We start from the raw sequence: 19,414 nt of genomic DNA, 5'->3' as shown, positions 1-19,414 counted from the left end.
CTAGATCTGAATGAATGAAATATTCTCATTGAATACTTTGTTCTGTACAAAGTTGAATGTGCTGACAACAAAATCACACAAAAATCATCAATGGAAATCAAATTTATTAACCAATGGAGGCCTGGATTTGGAGCCACACACAAAATTAAAGTGAAAAAACACACTACAGGCTGATCCAACTTTAATGTAATGTCCTTAAAACAAGTCAAAATGAGGCTCAGTATTGTGTGTGGCCTACACGTGCCTGTATGACCTCCCTACAACGCCTGGGCATGCTCCTGATGAGGTGGCGGATGGTCTCCTGAGGGATCTCCTCCCAGACCTGGACTAAAGCATCCACCAACTCCTGGACAGTCTGTGGTGCAACGTGACGTTGGTGGATGGAGCGAGACATGATGTCCCAGATGTGCTCAATCGGATTCAGGTCTGGGGAACGGGCGGGCCAGTCCATAGCTTCAATGCCTTCATCTTGCAGGAACTGCTGACACACTCCAGCCACATGAGGTCTAGCATTGTCCTGCATTAGGAGGAACCCAGGGCCAACCGCACCAGCATATGGTCTCACAAGGGGTCTGAGGATCTCATCTCGGTACCTAATGGCAGTCAGGCTACCTCTGGTGAGCACATGGAGGGCTGTGCAGCCCTCCAAAGAAATGCCACCCCACACCATTACTGACCCACTGCCAAACCGGTCATGCTGAAGGATGTTGCAGGCAGCAGACCGCTCTCCACGGCGTCTCCAGACTCTGTCACGTCTGTCATGTGCTCAGTATGAACCTGCTTTCATCTGTGAAGAGCACAAGGCGCCAGTGGCGAATTTGCCAATCCTGGTGTTCTCTGGCAAATGCCAAGCGTCCTGCACGGTGTTGGGCTGTGAGCACAACCCCCATCTGTGGACGTCTGGCCCTCATACCATCCTCATGGAGTCGGTTTCTAACCGTTTGTGCAGACACATGCACATTTGTGGCCTGCTGGAGGTCATTTTGCAGGGCTCTGACAGTGCTCCTCCTGTTCCTTCTTGCACAAAGGCGGAGGTAGCGGTCCTGCTGCTCGGTTGTTGCCCTCCTACGGCCTCCTCCACGTCTCCTGGTGTACTGGCCTGTCCCCTGGTAGCGCCTCCAGCCTCTAGACACTACGACACAGCAAACCTTCTTGCCACAGCTCGCATTGATGTGCCATCCTGGATGAGCTGCACTACCTGAGCCACTTGTGTGGGTTGTAGAGTCCGTCTCATGCTACCACGAGTGTGAAAGAACCACCAACATTCAAAACTGACCAAAACATCAGCCAGACAGCATAGGTTCTGAGAAGTGGTCTGTGGTCCCCACCTGCAGTTTAATAGTTTAATAAAACACAAATAATAAATATAGAGGTGACGCAATACCAAGATAATAGTTTGTAGAGATTAAAAACAATTAAGAAACTAAATGATTTGGATATTCTTAATAAATTTGAAGATTAAAAACCTTCAGCAACATATAATACTCAATAAGGAAAAGATAAGAGAGTATAAAACTTGAGTAATACAACACAACCAAATATCCCTCTATGGTAACAGATTTTTAATCAGAACGACTGAACCATAGACAAAGAAGAACACCATCAGAGGGAATGAATGAGCCTGCAACCTTACTGCGCTACACAAACCTGGAGTGTGTTGATTTCAGTATGGGAACTACAGCTTGAGCGTTTTATTTAACCTCTGTAAAGGATTTTGTTGGCCTCTCTGCGGCGTCTGGATGCTCCTTCGGTCCACACAGCAGTACCTGGCACAGTGTCGTCTCTTTGTGGATCTGGGTCTCACTTTTGTTGAGTTCCTCAGGTGGTGTTTTCACTTCTTCTTTCATACAGATGGGTCTAGCAGTAAATAGCATTAAGATAAGCTATGCTTAGCTTGGGGAACTGAGGACGGCTTCCACAGAGTGAAAACAGAGATACTAGAAATTAATAGAAATAATCAAATCTGCATATACTAGAAAATACATTAAAAGCATTCGAATCATAAGCTCTGAAGATTTGGTCCTAAACATTTAGTTGCAAGCTAATAATCCTCCTCTACTCCTAACAACTATGACATCTAAATTTTACAGAGTAAGTTTTTTCCCTTCTTCAGAACTGAACTCCTACAGTAACTACCCTAAGCACTGAGCTCTGTCTCACAAAGAATGTCCTGGAACATCTAACATACGATAAAACAACATGGAATTTAATAAACATCATCTCTGGATAAGATTCATTTTGCAGAACCTGTAAAATCCATTGTTAAATTCAGTTTTCTGGTGGAACGTGTCCCAAGTGATAAAGTTAAACATTTGTGTAGGATAAGGTGTTCTGTCTGAAAGGTTTACGATTCGCACTTTTAATTGAAACAGATTTGGGATAGTTTTCTATCCTGTGTGAATGCGCTGGTGTTTTTTGAGATTACTCTGTTGAGTAAAACTTCTCCCACACTCTGAGCAGTAATACGGTTTCTCTCCTGTGTGAATGCGCTGGTGTTTTTTTAGATTACCCTGTTCAGAAAAACTCTTCCAACAGTCTGAGCAGTAATACGGTTTCTCTCCTGTGTGAATGCGCTGGTGTTTTTTAAGAGTATTCTGTTTAGTAAAACTCCTCCCACAGTCTGAGCAGTGATACGGTTTCTCTCCTGTGTGAATGCGCTGGTGTACTTTGAGAGTACTCTGTCTAGTAAAACTCTTTCCACAGTCTGAGCAGTAATACGGTTTATCTCCTGTGTGAATGCGCTGATGTATTTTGAGATTACTCTGTTGAGTAAAACTTCTCCCACACTCTGAGCAGTAATACGGTTTCTCTCCTGTGTGAATGCGCAGGTGTTTATTGAGATTACCCTGATCAGAAAAACTCCTCCAACAGTCTGAGCAGTAATACGGTTTCTCTCCTGTGTGAATGCGCTGGTGATTTTGAAGAATACTCTTTTTATTAAAACTTTTCCCACAGTCTGAGCAGTGATACGGTTTCTCTCCTGTGTGAATGCGCTGATGTATTTTGAGATTACTCTGTTGAGTAAAACTTCTCCCACACTCTGAGCAGTAATACGGTTTCTTTCCTGTGTGAATGCGCTGGTGTTTTTTGAGATTACCCTGTTCAGAAAAACTCTTCCAACAGTCTGAGCAGTAATACGGTTTATCTCCTGTGTGAATGCGCTGATGTATTTTGAGATTACTCTGTTGAGTAAAACTTCTCCCACACTCTGAGCAGTAATACGGTTTCTTTCCTGTGTGAATGCGCAGGTGTTTATTGAGATTACCCTGATCAGAAAAACTCCTCCAACAGTCTGAGCAGTAATACGGTTTCTCTCCTGTGTGAATGAGCTGGTGATTTTGAAGAATACTCTTTTTATTAAAACTTTTCCCACAGTCTGAGCAGTGATACGGTTTCTCTCCTGTGTGAATGCGCTGATGTATTTTGAGATTACTCTGTTGAGTAAAACTTCTCCCACACTCTGAGCAGTAATACGGTTTCTCTCCTGTGTGAATGCGCTGGTGTTTTTTGAGATTACCCTGTTCAGAAAAACTCTTCCAACAGTCTGAGCAGTGATACGGTTTCTCTCCTGTGTGAATGCGCTGGTGTTTTTTAAGAGTATTCTGTTTAGTAAAACTCCTCCCACAGTCTGAGCAGTGATACGGTTTCTCTCCTGTGTGAATGCGCTGGTGTACTTTGAGAGTACTCTGTTTAGTAAAACTCTTTCCACAGTCTGAGCAGTGATACGGTTTATCTCCTGTGTGAATGCGCTGGTGGTTTTTGAGAGTACTCTGTTTAGTAAAACTCTTGGCAGAGTGCTGATGTTTCTCCATGTTGGGACTTGGCTTCATTTGTCTGTTAAATGTATCAAACTGTTTCTGTGTGTTCTGGAGATTCTTCTGGACAGCTTTTGCTTCACCTCTTTCAGCAGTTTAACATTGCTCTTTGTCTGTCCTGGTTGTTGGTGATGAATTTCAGGAGAAGATTTTCATTTCTGGAAAAAACAAAGAAAAATGCAATTGAATATTAGAGTACAAGCAGGTCAATTAACTGAAGAGAACTGCCCAAATCACTTACACTATACTGATAAAACTATTGAGACATCTTCATTTACCATAAAAGCTTCTGTACTTTTATCCCATTCTAAGTCCATAGTGTAAGGGGGTGCTGGGGTCCTCCATCTAGAGCTGGGCGATATGGGAAAAAATCTTATCACGATATAGTTTTCCATATCAGTCGATATCGATATGTATCACGATATAAATCAAATCACTTTGTGTCACACTTAAAGGTTTGTTTTTATTAGTGAGAGAATAAGGGAGTGATGGAAGTTTTATCACAATATTTTTTTCTGTATCTCCATAATTATTAGGGCTGGCCTGAATAGCATTTTTTGAGCTCCGGATATTTGGCAGTAATTGGTAGCGAATATTCCAATATTAGTTTTAAAAAAAAACAAATTAATCATGAACGCGAGCCAGAACCCGAGCTTGAACGTCAGCCTGACTCAGGCGCTGCATGAACTCGGGCTTTTTTCCAATTTTTTCCAATTTTCCATGACTGAAAAAAAAACTTGGGCTATAAGCTCAATATTAAATATTTCGTTTGTTTAGAAATTATTTTATATTCTTAAACCATGTTAAATTATATTAGATTAGTAGGGCTGGCCCGAATAGCGTTTTTTGAGCTCAGAATATTGGGCACTGATTGGCAGCCAATATTGGAATATTTTTTTTTAAAAAGACGGATTAAAAACTGATTAAAGTAAAACAAAAATTGCAACTCGGCCCCTTTAATTCACCACAAAGTTTTCCAAGACCCAGCCGGAAAAAAAAAGATTTCCCACCTTTTCCTCAGCTGGGTCGGGCTCAAAAAATGATTTGTGATAGGCTGTTTTTTGGTTTGTTTGTTTAAGCACTTAGGCTTTTGTACTGCTGCAGTGCAATATTTAGATTTTATATTCTGAAATTCGTTAGGTTTTATTTCTTTTAGCATTTTGAACTTTTTTTCCAATTTCAAATTTATTTTTTTCTGTTCGTTATGTTCTATCGGTCCTTGCATTTTTTGTAGTTGAAGTTGAATTTAATATTGAAGTTCAATATTTCTAATTTATATTTTGAAATTCGTTAGATTATATTTATTATTGTATTTTGAGCTCACTTTAGTTGGTTATTTTCCAAATTCATATCTATTTTTCTGTTATTATTAAATGTTATTAGCTTATTAGCTTAGCTTGTCATTTAGCATACAGAACTTCTCACGGATTTTTAATGAATGTTGATTTATTAATTTAAAAGCTGTACCTTATTAAAAGTATTTTAAGCCAGACAGACACTGTGTGATTTTTTAATGAGTTTATCTGCACTTTTAAATGGTTTGTCCTGTAGGAAACGCACACGATTTGTATGCTGACACTGTTGTCTGACTGAGGAGCTGCTTTCCGTCAAATGCAGCCTGTAGGCAGGAAAAAATCCAGCCAGAACCGACCATATCATGAGCCAGTTTTAAAGCCAGTAATTTAGTAGAGCATTAAACTACAAATCTGAGATGTACCTGCTGTACTTCTTAATCTCTGCCCCCAAAACGGTCCATTAACTTGCTTGACAGACGCGTCAAATCCCCCGCGAGCACGCGCGGCGCACAGCGCACCGATTAATTCATGCGTTGAGCTTTAAACGCGCAGCTGAGCTGTAATTGGGGAAATATCACAAAAATCACAGTGTGATTTGTTACATTAAAAAAAAGACCATTTTCTTCCGCCTAATCTGAGAGGAAAGCGGTGTTCTCGACCGGCCCGAGTTCATGCAGCGCCTGAGTCAGGCTGGCGTTCAAGCTCGGGTTGGGGCTCGCGTTCAGGCAGATAATCTAAATGATAAATGATTTTGTGTTTTTGCACTTGGGCCATAAGCTCAATATTAAAAAGTTCGTTTGTTTAGAAATTATTTTATATCCTTAAACCATGTTAAATTATATTAGATTAGAGGAAAGTCATTTAGACATCATTCTTAAGGTGTTTTTGTCCTGTTACCGCTCCGCAAAAAAACCTCTTCCTTTAATCCGCGCCCCACATACACATTTTTGCAGCACCTGCCCCGAGGTCCTAATATAAATTGAATTAATTACATTTAGTGCTTAAAATTTACTTAAAATTTATTTAAAACGTGCTGAACAGTGCGGCCGTTTATTCCCAAAGTACAAACACTATGGTTGTTTGCGTGTGTCGGGCCATACTCCACTATTCTTTAGGGTTTTTTGTTGCATGCATGAGAATAACTATTACAATTTTCTTAACTATTTATTAATTTGCTCCAGCGTCTTCTGGATTGATTACACGTTGTGTTTTCGTTGTTTGCCGCGCCACTTAGACGGAAATGGAAATGAATGTTTATCGAATTCTATTGCACAGGCTTATCATCGTCATCGAGGGAAAAATTATCGCGAAACAAATCGATATCGTTATATCGCCCAGCACTACCTCCATCCACTAGAAGGTGGCCACCTTTTGTCACTCACAATAATCAGTCTGACACCTTTTTAGTGCCTTTATAAGGACTGCCCACTGTTTAGACAGACAATCTTGATTCTGTTTTGGTCTCACTGGAAGCTGAGAACTTAAAGAAAGAGAGTGATGTTACCCTCTAATCTGAAGCTTTGAGGCGTGTGCCAAAAAAAACAGACACACATTGGTTCAAATCACTCTGCTGATGGTTGATTCATTCTAGATTGATCATGTGACCAATGATGTCCAAAGCTTTTTCCTTCACACCAATTTATAAAAGATTCCTGATAACATTATTTCCCCCCACATTAGCTTCAGACTAACAGTGATATGCACTCCTGAAGTCCTCAACATCATAATGGACCATCCTAATTTCTGTATAGCAGGGTACTTCACACTTATAAAACATTTGAAAACTCATATGCAAATGTCAGTTTCAAACTAATTAATTGTTTAAAAAAAGTATTTGTTTAAGAGTTTATTTGTTAATGGGATGGTAAAAACTTTTAAAACTTTTACAAAATGAGTCCAGCAAGCATTCTCATTCTACTACAAAATATTAGCCAATTCTGAAAGAATGTTTTGTACATATTAAAGGAAGAACTTACTGATGTTGGAGAATACTTTTGCCAGTTTATATCCAGTTCAGTGTAGAAATATGAGACTGTTGCTTGAGCCACTTCAAACTACCCCAACAAATAGCACTTACCAAATTTTACTCAAAGGTCAGAACTATTGTGTACGTTTACATGCAGCCTAATAATGCACTAACAATCAGATTACTGGCTCAATCGGAATAGAGCACGTCCATGTAAATAGGCCATTCTGAATACAATTTTTATCCGATTGAACGAGGTGGATAATCCTTTAAATAATCCGATACAAAGAAGAACAACCGCCTTGTAAACACCTGTACCCGATTACATCCCCAATCAGAATGTTTAAGTACGTTTGTGCATGTACCACAGCGTTTAAGGGACACTCTTAAAAAATAAAACAGTTCGCTTTGAGATTAAAGTTTATTAGGAGAGGAGATATATTTGTATTATTATAGGTAAATTTAACATTAACCACTTAAGCTGCAGTTTAGGAGCGGAGCAGAGGGAAACGAGCACTCATGAGCTGTTAAATAATCACCATCAATTATCTGCACGTAAGATGCTGATTATTAATGCTGTAGTGTTACTGTTACTGTACATAATACAGTGTCTAGATTTTCTCGTGGCAGCCTCCCAGAAGACCTGCGCAGAATTTTTTGTTCCTTTCGTTCCATGTAGTTCATATTTAATTTAAAACTGAATAATAAACTTTAATTACTGAAAATGAACTGAATAAGATGAGCTTTCACTTAATTGATCAATAGTACCATTTTGACCACCCCAAAGAGAAGCACGTACTCCTTGTATTAAATAATCAGTGCTTCACTTTGTGATGGTCACCACAGGTATTCAAATTATTTTTTACTGACAAAATTTACCATGTAAGTTAACACTGTTCAGAAATTTACACCAAATTGACATAACCTTTTTAACACTGTATGTAATAAATGCTAAAGTTGTACCAGATGGACTTGGTCCTCACTGTTGATGGCAAACTGCAAGTGATGCCCCAACTTGTTTGCACTTACATTTCAATTTAGGTAATATGGCTACAGTTAAGAGTGACACTCAGAGATAGAAGAGATAGAAATGTGCACCAGTTTATCAGAAAAATGTATTTCGTTGTTAGAGTCACTTCAAACTATCCCAACAAATAGCACTTACTAATTACTATTGAAAGGTCAGTGCCGTTGATTCCAGTAGAAACTTTTTTAATATCTAAATTTCGTTAAAAATAATATGGTTACATTTTCTTTACGTTTACTTTCTTGATGTCCTGCAGGTTCTTGAAAAGGAGATCGTACTGCAGCAGATCTTGTTTGTTGCTCACCTTGTCTAAAGTCTTACTATTTTTGTATTCTAAAAGCTTTCCATAAATTGAGGTCATTCACAGCTCCTCCCTGTAAAATCACTCTCTAACATCACAATGAACCATCCTGATTTCTGTATAGAAGGGTACTTCACACTTGTAAAAGCGTTTGAAAATTCATATGCAAATAATTTTTTTAAACTAATAATTATAAAATACAAAGCATTTGTTTGAGTTTATTTGTTAATAGGATGGTAAAAACTTGTTCAAATGAGTCCAGCAAGCATTCTCATTTTACTACAAAATAGTAGCCAATTTAGACAGAATTTTTGTACACATTAAAGGAAGAAATTACTGATGTTGAGACTATTTGGGCCAGATTATATCTGGTTCTGTGTAGAAATAAAACAAACACCCCTGGTTGATTGAGTCACTTAATCCTCCTATTATGTTTGGGGTCAATTTGACCCCTTTCAATGTTTAATGCATTTATTTAAGTAGTTAATCTCATTTTATTTACCTTTTTATTTATATATTTGGTGAAACTCTGTTTAATAAAACTAAAGTAAAACAAAATACCCAAATCAAACAATTCTTGGTTTAAACAATTAGTATGAAACACTGAACTGAGAAAACACACCTCCAATAAGAGGTAAAACACCCAGATAAACAGTTCAAGCGCTTTTTGTTGGGCCGGTATGTTGTTGTGTAGCCGGTCTGCACTCTGCTGCTACCCTCTTCTGCGTTGTGTGTGTATGGAATAAAGCTCAGGACACCGGAATCAGCTTCAGTCTGTGTATTTGTTTCTCCTCTCTCAGTCAAGTTCACTATATAAAAAGCATATAGAGCAAAGTAGATACAGATTTTGGTCTCAATAGCTTCAACAGGGAATGCCTCTCTCAGTCAAGTTCACTGCAGACTCACAATACATGTGTATGAAAATAAAATACATATCTTTAAATACTATTAATAATAATAATAAAAAATAATAATAATCATCATTATTATAAAATCACTTATTTACGACATTAATATCCCAAATGTCAACAAAAACCAATATTAAAATACCCTTATAATATTCAACACTTTAGTGATATGCTTATGCAATAATAAACTAATATTTATGTATATATATATATATATATAGTTATAGTTTTATAGATTCAGTATTTATTTCAACACATGTAGCTACTACAACCAGCTATTACCAACAATCTTGGTAATAAGTTCTGTTATTTCAAAATATATCAACTGAATTACTGAATGTTTTTTTCCCATTTCTAGTACAAACAACCAAAAAAATAGAAGAAACAATAAAACAAAATGGCATCCTCCATTGTATATACACAGTACATCCACTAAAATCAACTAAAATGGCTATGGAAGTACTCACCTATATAAAAAGCATATAGAGCAAAGTAGATACAGATTTTGGTCTCAATAGCTTCAACAGGGAATGCCTAACACAAAAAGAAAGCCAGCATAATAGTTAGGCTCAAAAGCTAGGAAGCTGTATTGCCAACAAACCAGTAGAGGGCGCATACTGCCCGCTAAACACTGCAACTTTGCTCTTCAAAAAAAATGTTTTACTACTAGCGGCACCATAGTACATGTCGCTAGGCTCTTAGTGTCAGAATATATTAGAAATGCTCATGAAATTACTGTTTTAAATCATCAAAATGAACATTTTATGTAGAGCACTATACAGCATACCTCTCTCAGTCAAGTTCACTGCAGACTGAGGAGAAAATAGCGCCAACGCGACAATAGGAGGCAGGACTACGGGTGCTCAGAATAGACAAAAGGTATAAGTACTCCCATTTGCCATACAGAACAGTAAAGAACTCTATAAGTAAAAATGAAAAAGAAAGGGGGAATTTCTGTGAAATTAATAACAAAAACGAATTACAAATACAAAAAAATATAACATTATTTTCATCTGCTACAGTTGCACGTATAACTGTGCGTCCACACCGAACGCGACGCGAGCGACAAAGCAGCCGGAAGTCATTCATTTTCAATGAGAGCGAGCGACACTGGGCGACGGGCAGCGACGCGGCGCGGCGCGACGCGAAGCGGGCGGTTTGAGCGATGCGAGAGAGTTGACGAGAGCTCAACTTTATGCAAATGAGCAGTGACGCGCGGCGGCGACTACCAATCAGAAACAGATTCTCATATGTCCGGTGTCCGGCCTGAAATCGCTGATCTGATTTTCTGTTCCTACTGAAGATTTATTCCGCTCGCAAAATGGAGGAGAGGCTGATCATCGCTGTGTCCGGTTTCCCGGTGTTGTATGATGTGTCCCTGTTTGCATACAGGGACCTTAATAAAAAGAATGATGCATGGAAAAAGGTGTCAGAAATTGTTGGGGTGCCAGGTACGGAAGTAGTTTACAGCATTTTAATGGTAATATTAAACTGATAGAAGATAGAATGTAGATGTGTTAAGTCAGATTAAGCTTTCATTCGTTTCAGTGCTGATAGCCAGCAAGAAAGATGTGTTTCAGGAGTACTTAAATGCTTTGAAATGATGACTAATCATGTGGTATTATTATTTTACTAATCATATTGAAAAATAAGTGTACATCTTTATATTTTTGTCCAAGCCAAAAAAATAAAATAAATGGCATGTCAGTTTGCTCCATTAATAACTGAATGGTAAAGCAACAGTGTTTGATTAAATATAGTGTATAGGATTTCTTTATATGTTGTACCAATAACAAGAATTAGAGATTTATAGAGAGTTATAAATTGTTTTTTCCTTGTTCAATAGTGGAAGAATGCAAGAAAAGGTGGAAAAATTTGAGGGACACTTTTCGGAGAGAAAAGAACAGGGAAAGAGAGAGAAACAGGAGTGGAGCAGTAGCAGTCAGCAGTCGGCCATGGCGCTATATGGGGGTCATGAGCTTCCTCAACCCCTTTGTTGAAAGTAGGCCCACTAGTGGGAACATGGTTGTCGAGGTTGAGGAGGCCCTGACCCAGAATAATCAGGAAGAGACAGAGCAGACCCAGGGACAGTGTCAGGATGTGCAGGGAGGAAGAGAAGAGGGACAGGAGTCTTCTGATGAGGGAACTGCACCATCTACCTCTGGAGTTATTTCAGGACTTTCTCCTACTCCCTTGCAAAAAAAAAAGAAGGCAGAGCAGTGCAACAGTTTTTGAGGACAAGCTGTTAAAAATTCTGGAAAGTGTTGCATCCCAAAAAACATCTCATCAGAGTCCACCAACTGAAGACCCTGATGAGATGTTTTTTAGAAGCATCCTTTCAGATTTTAAAAGTCTGACAGAAAGGAGGAGGGATGAATTAAAATTTAAAATACACCAGCTAAGTTTTGAAGCAAAGTGTCAGGAGGCAGAGGAAAACACAAAAATTTGATATATATATTTTTTTACACCAGCTACAACACACATTTTGAGGTGCAGCTGACAAGGCTGTGAGGGGTGTCAGTAAGCTTATTTCCCTCGCAGTCTTGTCAGCTGCGCCTTAAACACACACTGTTACATTTCAACATGCAACCGTTTTGTATTTCATGTATAAAGTATATGAATGAATATAGGTTTTTTTTGCAGCAAAGTTTCAGGAGGCAAACAAAAATGTGATTTATTATTTTCTACACCATTTATCAAATACAACACACATTTTGAGGTGCAGCTGACAAGGCTGTGAGGGGTGTCAGTAAGCTTATTTCCCTCGCAGTCTTGTCAGCTGCACCTTGAACACACAAACAGTAGTGTTATATATAGTTAATATAGTTTTGATATAAAAAATTAAGGACTTTTCAAGGGAAAAGTCTTTGTTTTTGTTATTAATTCGTTTTTTGTTCATTCAATGTAATTAGTTAATTTATTACTGTCAACATTTGTGTTAATAATCAAAGTTATTGTTACTATACCATACTAATACTATACTAATTGTTACTACACTAATAAACTAAGTTACTTAAATTAATCTCTGTGATTTCAGATATTCTTGTTATAAAATTATGTTTTAAATTACAACTGGAGGTGACAATAATACAATGACACATACTTTATATTGCAGTGTAGTTTTATTAAGTGAACTTGGAGGAACTAATGCTTATTACTGTGTGTAAATGGAATTATTGCTCTTTTGGAGTGGTTTGTGGCTCTTAAAAGAGCCTTTGTGTCTGTTGGTTCAAACTGCAGGTTGCCAGGGAACTGCACCCTCAGTTGAGAAGTAAGATGCATATGTCTCCCTAACACAAACTGCCTCCCGGGTTGAGTTGTTGCTCCCCAATCTTGTTGCATCTTGAAGGACAGCAACATCGCCCTCACCACTCAGTGACATAGGCTCCCTCCTCGTCCTTGTCATGCTCCTTAAGAAGTTATGAAGGACACAGGTGGCCTTCACACAAGCTTCCACGTTGGCAGGGCTGATACCAATGACGCGGCGGTACATGCGCCATTGTGATGTGAGGATACCAAAGGTGTTCTCAACAATCAGCCTCGCTCGCGAAAGCCTGTAATTGAAGATTCTCTGCCTACTAGAGAGGTTGGAACCTGGGAAGGGCCTCATTAGATCTCTCCGCAGAGGGAAGGCCTCATCACCAACAAACACATGTGGCTGAGGTCCCAGGTGCTCAGCTCCTGTCAGCACAGCATCTTCTGGAAGGCCAAGGGTTCCATCTTTGAGAGCATGACCAAAGGGGGAATTGGCCAGAATCCCTCCATCACTGGTTCTTCCATAGCCGCCAACATCCACAATCCGGAAGCAGTACTTGGCATCCACAACTGCCAAGAGGATGATAGAAAAGGTCCCCTTATAGTTGTGGAAAAAGGACCCGGAATTAGCAGGAGCCTGGATCACCACATGCTTTCCATCAAAGGATCCCACACAGTTTGGAAAGTTCCAACGATGCAGGAAGTCTGCTGCAATAGCTCTCCAGTCATCAGTTGTGGGAACTGGCACGTACTCCTCCACCAGAGAGGCCCAAATAGCCCTGGACACATCCGCAACTATGCAGGCCACAGTACTGAATCCAATACGATAGCTGTAAGCTATTGTGCGAAAAGAGTCTCCAGTTGCAAGAAATCTGTAAAAATATTAATGTTAAAATGCATGGTTTAAATGCATATTAAAACTGTTATTCAAAAAGCGGTAACACTTTATAATAAGGGTACATGTCATGACATTAATTCAGGCATTCATTAAGGATGAAGTCATGAGGAATTATACAGGAACAAATACATGAGTTATGTATTAATAACTGTAAAGTTAAATTAATCACCATTAACTAATGTCTGTATGAATGAATGAAGATGAATGGAATGAAGGCTTTATTCAGTGCCGCACAAAAATGTAGTGGTCATTTCAATATCATTGCTTGGCAAAATTTAATACTGTTTTAATGTTTATTGTTATGTGATCTGTTGTGTCAAAAAGCAACAAGCTACTTAAGGCGGTTACATGTGTCCTATCACCCCTTTCCGGAAAAAATTTAACTTTAATTTAACACATTAATTCCTGGTATATTCATGTACTGAATAAAGCCTTCATTCCATTTATCTTTATTAATTCATACAGACATTAGTTAATGGTGACTTATTGAACCTTAGTTATTAATACATAACCCATTCATTTGTTCTTGTATAATTCCTCATGACTTCATCCTTAATGAATGCCTGAATTAATGTCATGACATGTACCCTTATTATAAAGTGTTACCCATAAAGCTTAATAAAAAAAATGCTTAGGAGGTTAATAAACTCTACCCTATTTATTTATTTATTTAATATATATTTAATTTTATATATATTATAATATATTATATTAAATAAGTTGCACTTACCTTAAGCAAACAGCCAAGCGTTGGGATGCACAAATAGCCTTGCGGTAATTTGTGTCCATTCGGCTAATTCGGGGACCCACTTTACCAAGAAGGGAATCAAATTGGTTCCTGTCCAGTCTGAAGTACCGCTGGAACCTGTCATCATCCAACCTCAGCTCCTGCACAAGGCGATGGAATTCTCCATGCTGTGTGCGGGACAGCAGGGTCTGATGGATCCACGCACAGCGGTGACTGCGCTTTCGCCGGAGGTAAAGTGCACCAACAGCCAGCAAGACAAAATCTCGAGTATCCATGGTGTATTAATGGTTTTGAGAGGGGTTTAGTATTTATGTAGTACAGTTTCCCTCCATTTGTTTCGCTTTTTGAGGGAACACTGCTTATTGGTTAAAAGAAATCAGCAGATTCAGTGCCAGCTTTTTGTGTTCGGAGCAGAGGGCTTACCTCGTTCATTGAAAGCCAGGTTTAACACATTTTACATTAATAAATGTTTTAACACATAAGGAGATTAATAGATAATCATTTTTATGCATATGACGTGCATTTTAAATAATGCGAAACGTTTGTACGAGTGTATAATGTTTTAGAATTGTGTAGACAGGCTGTTTCTGTATTCTTGCTGTGCCTGTGTTTGGAAACGCCCACCAGCGACAGCTCGTTGAGTGAGACACGCCCCCAAGCGACTCATCGCCTGCTGCACGAGCGACACAGAGCGATTTTATCGCGTTCGGTGTGGACGTACAGTTAAACAGTTCTCTTTTTCTCTCTGCCAGTCGTGTTAAGGAAACACGTCAGCTCCAAGTACAGATGAACACTTAAACATTATTCCCACAAAAAAAAAATCACATCATAAAACATTTTACTAGTGCTAACTCTTTCGTAAATCTGTGGATAAAAAAAAGGTGTGGAACATGCACAGCATATTTCTTATGTATCACGAACAACAGAAAAATATCAAATAACAAGAGCAGTTTTGTTAAAAGAATACAGCTACTTACATTAATTTTGAAGTAGTGCTGGATGATATGGCCAAAATTGGCTGGCATCAGATACCCTCATTATATGCACATCTATCTATCTATCTATCTATCTATCTATCTATCTATCTATCTATCTATCTATCTATCTATCTATCTATCTATCGGAAATCTGTACCTACTACTGTCTGAAAATTTAATTTAGCCTTTGAAACCTCCTTTCACAAAAACTTTAATACTTTAGAAATAAAAGTAGTCAAAATAAATCAATGCTCAATATTATTTGCATATAGCAAAATAATAACATGACATCCCTGTCAAACATAAGCCTATATAACTATTACCAATAAAAATAACTTTAAATTACAACAGAGGCAGAGCTTCTTATTCTTTGTGAACAAATTTAACAGATTAAAACAAGTGTTTCAACTAGGATATAGAATACAAGAAGCCTTTATAAATAAAGCGACAAGATTTTCCCGTCAAATAAACAAACCTACAGGCTTTATCAACTATGAATAACTTAGTTACAACATAAGCTATAAAAGTGCTTCAGTCAGTATAAGAAAAATATTGTATGTAGTGGAGTTGAACAGATTAACATTATTAACATTACCGCTGCTGGTCGGCTGCACTCTCCGGCACAATTTGCAGCAAAGCGGCAAGGGAGCGGACCCACGGCCGGCCTCGAGGACCCGCGGCCGAGCGAGCGGACCCACGGCCGGACTCAAGGACCCGCGGCCGAGCGAACCGAATCTACCTTAGCCTTGGATCCGCTTGTCCCTGCTCCGTTTGGCTCCAGCGCGAGACATTTTTGCTGCGTAGCGAAGCGGACCCGAGCCTAGCCATTTGAACCTAGCCTAGCCTATTTGGCTAAGTGCCTGTGTGGTTACGTCATAACGCACTGACGTAGCCCAGCTACGGGGGCTGAATGGGTTGAGCTCTGCGGCGAGCTGACGCCAGTAAAAAACGCATGTCCGTGATTCTGTAAATAATACATATCGATATACCACAAAACTGATATCACCGTTATTGAAACATTTCTTATCGCGATAAATACCGATATCGAATTATTGTCCAGGCCTATTTTGAAGGTAAGTTTAGGTTTTAGCCACCTTTAGCTAACCTAGCCAATGCTATCTAGATAGATACCTAAGCAAGCAGGCAATTCCAAACAATAAAATACTATTAGCAGCCTGAATGTCTTAAACACATTAAAATTTTGATGAATTGTTGTTATATAGCCTAAATGGTAGGATAATATACAAGCTGTCTGTAATGGTTAATCCTTTTATTTATAATTAACTTTAGCTGTTAGCTGGTATTGACAGTGACGTCGGTAACACGTTACTTAGTACCCTTTTTTTCAGTAAAGAGTAATTTAATGCGTTACTATTTCCAACCCAGTAATCAGATTAAAGTTATTTATCCAAGTCACTGTGCGTTACCGTGCGTCCACACCGAACGTGATGCGAGCGACAAAGGAGCCGGAAGTCATTCATTTTCAATAAGAGCGAGCGACACTGGGCGATGGGCAGATTTAGTTAGGAAATTATTTATTAAATTAAGAGAAATACTGTTCATTAAATCAAGAGGATGATTTACTATATTTAAGTAAACATATTAATTACATCCAAGGATTTATTTATTACATTAAGTTAACAATATTTTAAATTATTTTAAATACATAAAATATATATAAATCAAGAGAATGATTTACTACATTAAGGGAAAAACATATTATATTTTAGTAAACCCATTTATTGTAATATGAAATGATTGTGTTAAATAATTGTACTTAAAGGACCACTATGTAACTCATTTTTAGAGTGGTAAATGATAAAATGATCAGGATGTATCATAAAATATTAAGGGAACATGTTGAGTGAAAGCAATGGCAGCTCTTGTCAGCACGACTTCAGCAGTACGTTCCTATTTTAAATGTGCAGTCCCTCCCAGGTTTTGTGTTTGTTTTTCCTCTGACTCCTCCTGCTGCTGGTTCCCCAACACTAACTCCGCCCACTGAGGTTGCCAGCATGTAAACCTACACTACAGCGATCAGCGCTGCAGCAATAGAGCTAGCACAGCTGGTTCAGTTAAACCTCAGCTGCTACACAGTTTAAAAAGCCTCAGCATGTCTCAAAAAAGCTCAGTGACCAAAGCAGGAATATAACAAGAGTGAATACTGGCAGTGAGTTTGAACGATGGAGACTTCGAGCTCAAAAAACACAAGACCGACCCAGAGCTGCTACTTTTCTCCTGAACAGGTAAGCTAACTGGCTATCTAATTCAGTCAGGTACTTAAGCGGAGCCGCGATCCGGCACACCAGCCTCGGTCCGGCATACCGCGGAGCGAGCGCGGTCCGACACATTGCAGCGCTTTGCTCTCCCTCATGTAACATATAGTCAATATAACTCTAGATATGGTTTTAGATAAGAGTTTAGAATTGCTGTATTTCTCTCCTCCGTCTTGTACTCTCCCATTAGTCCGAACGTTGTGTAGATTCAGCCTGCTGAATTTGGCAACCCAAATAAGTTTTGTGGCTGGGGAGGGGTGGGCGGGGCAGACTACTCTCTATGGTGTTTTGAAATTGGACTGCTGTAGCCAATTCACATACTCGCTCTCAGGTCCTACATAATGAACCTTTAATAGTAGTTATAAAAGATATAAAGATTTATTGTTGGTGAAACGTCTGTAGCACTGTTTAGGTTTAGGAATTGTGTAGATAGGCTGAACCCTTGTTTCTGTATTTGGAAAACGCCCACCAGCGACAGCTCGTTCTGAGTGAGACACGCCCCCAAGCGACTTATCGCCTGTTGGACAGGCAGCGACACAAACGAATCCATGGAGGCAGGCGAGAGAAGCGTGTTTTGTAGCAGAGGTTTGAGAAGCTTCTGTTAATGAGGTTCAACCACTGGTTTACTCACCCCACTCCACTGTTTCACTCTTAACATGTGATTACGAAATAAAAACAGGCCAAAATAACTAAAGTACACATGATATCAGCCTGGACCATACACACGGTTTTGTTTTGTAAAACTACTCCTCGCTGCCCTGCTGAGAACAACAGGTTCAATGTTCAGATTTACAGTGTTAAATATGTCAGGTCAAGAAACACTTTATTTATTTGATATTTTTTATAGAGAGAGAGAGAGAGAGAGAGAGAGAGAGAGAGAGAGAGAGAGAGAGAGAGAGAAACTTCTCCATACCTTCTGTAGTTCAGCTGATCCCGCTCTTACTCCGGCGCTCCAGCTACAGACCCCGGAAGCTCAGCCTCATCCGGGTTATCTAGAGCCCCGCCCCCTCCCCCGCTATATCACATTATACCCCATCACCGCTAGAGGGAGCCCGCGAGGGAGTCCTCAATGCATGGAGCTGAATGGAGCTAAACAGCTAAAACTCTTATTTAAAACACTGTAGAACTACTTCTCTGGGGTTTTCCTTTAATTTTACAAAGTAGAACAAAGTATTTCACTAAAATAGAAAATAAAACGTGCCCCTATATTTCCATTTTCTACAACTAATGTTTTTTATTCAGTAAATTCACTAGCATTACTGCTACTGATGCTGGAGTTACACACAGAACATTGTTTAATAGGATTAAAACTGCAGTTTATAAGCTTTAATAATTTAATAATCTCTGCAGTGATGAAATGGTTGTAGTTGTTCTGTTTTAAGGAAATAAGTTTTTTTTTATTCTATAAAGTGAAGAGTAACCGTTTATTATACCTTGGGTGTGTTGACAAATATCTTTCAATTATGATTACTTAACTTTAGCATCTATAATTACATAATCATTGTGTGAAACCTTGTATTTTATACGCATTTATATGGAAGATTAACCAATACTCACATTGTATTTTATACACATTTATATAGAAGTTTAACCAATACTCACAATATATATTCTTTACACATATAGTTAAACTTTGCTTGATCAGGCATGTAACTAACACAGACTCTATTATATGACAAACTAACCCACATGATACATAAGGCATTTACTAACACATAGGATCTATTGTATTGCGTACTAACCACGTGTATTAACATATTAGCATATAACATATGAAATCTATTGTGTGACTGGTGTAGCTCACGCTTAAGGCATCTCGGTCGCTGCATGATCCTAACTAACGGCCATCAATCATCGGCTGGTACACTCTGTATGAACTCGACTGGTACACTCTGTATGAATTAAATTGCTACAGAGGAGGCTCTCGGACAAAGCGGCCTTCCCTGTG

At 38.8% G+C, this 19,414-nt stretch overlaps 3 protein-coding genes across 7 annotated transcripts in view; all 3 read right to left on the bottom strand.

Moving 5' to 3' along the window:
* LOC125801186 (zinc finger protein 665-like) overlaps positions 1 to 4,002 on the bottom strand; it is a 316,241-nt gene extending 312,239 nt beyond the window's left edge. The window contains exon 1 of the mRNA XM_049477498.1: positions 1,767 to 4,002. Coding sequence (XP_049333455.1) covers positions 2,388 to 3,830 — 1,443 coding nt within the window. The 5' untranslated portion in view covers positions 3,831 to 4,002 and the 3' untranslated portion in view covers positions 1,767 to 2,387. The remainder of the gene's footprint in view (positions 1 to 1,766) is intronic.
* Positions 1 to 19,414, bottom strand: part of LOC125801480 (gastrula zinc finger protein XlCGF49.1-like) — a 280,269-nt gene that overhangs the window by 75,225 nt on the left and 185,630 nt on the right. The window contains exon 1 of one of the 2 annotated variants that reach the window (XM_049478262.1): positions 18,380 to 18,404. The exons of the other annotated variant lie outside the window; for it this stretch is intronic. The gene's annotated coding sequence lies outside the window, so the exon portion shown is untranslated. Of the gene's footprint in view, positions 1 to 18,379; positions 18,405 to 19,414 lie in introns of those variants that run through there. 2 annotated transcript variants of the gene reach the window in all.
* The window catches only part of LOC111197331 (NACHT, LRR and PYD domains-containing protein 12-like), a 686,367-nt gene that overhangs the window by 548,273 nt on the left and 118,680 nt on the right, over positions 1 to 19,414 (bottom strand). The gene's annotated exons all lie outside the window — the stretch shown is intronic.

The sequence above is a fragment of the Astyanax mexicanus genome, chromosome 4, assembly GCF_023375975.1.
Source record: "Astyanax mexicanus isolate ESR-SI-001 chromosome 4, AstMex3_surface, whole genome shotgun sequence".
Classification (NCBI taxonomy): Eukaryota; Metazoa; Chordata; class Actinopteri; order Characiformes; family Acestrorhamphidae; genus Astyanax; species Astyanax mexicanus.
The sequence above is the reverse complement of the archived record's forward strand: the minus strand, read 5'-3'. Positions and strand labels throughout refer to the sequence as shown.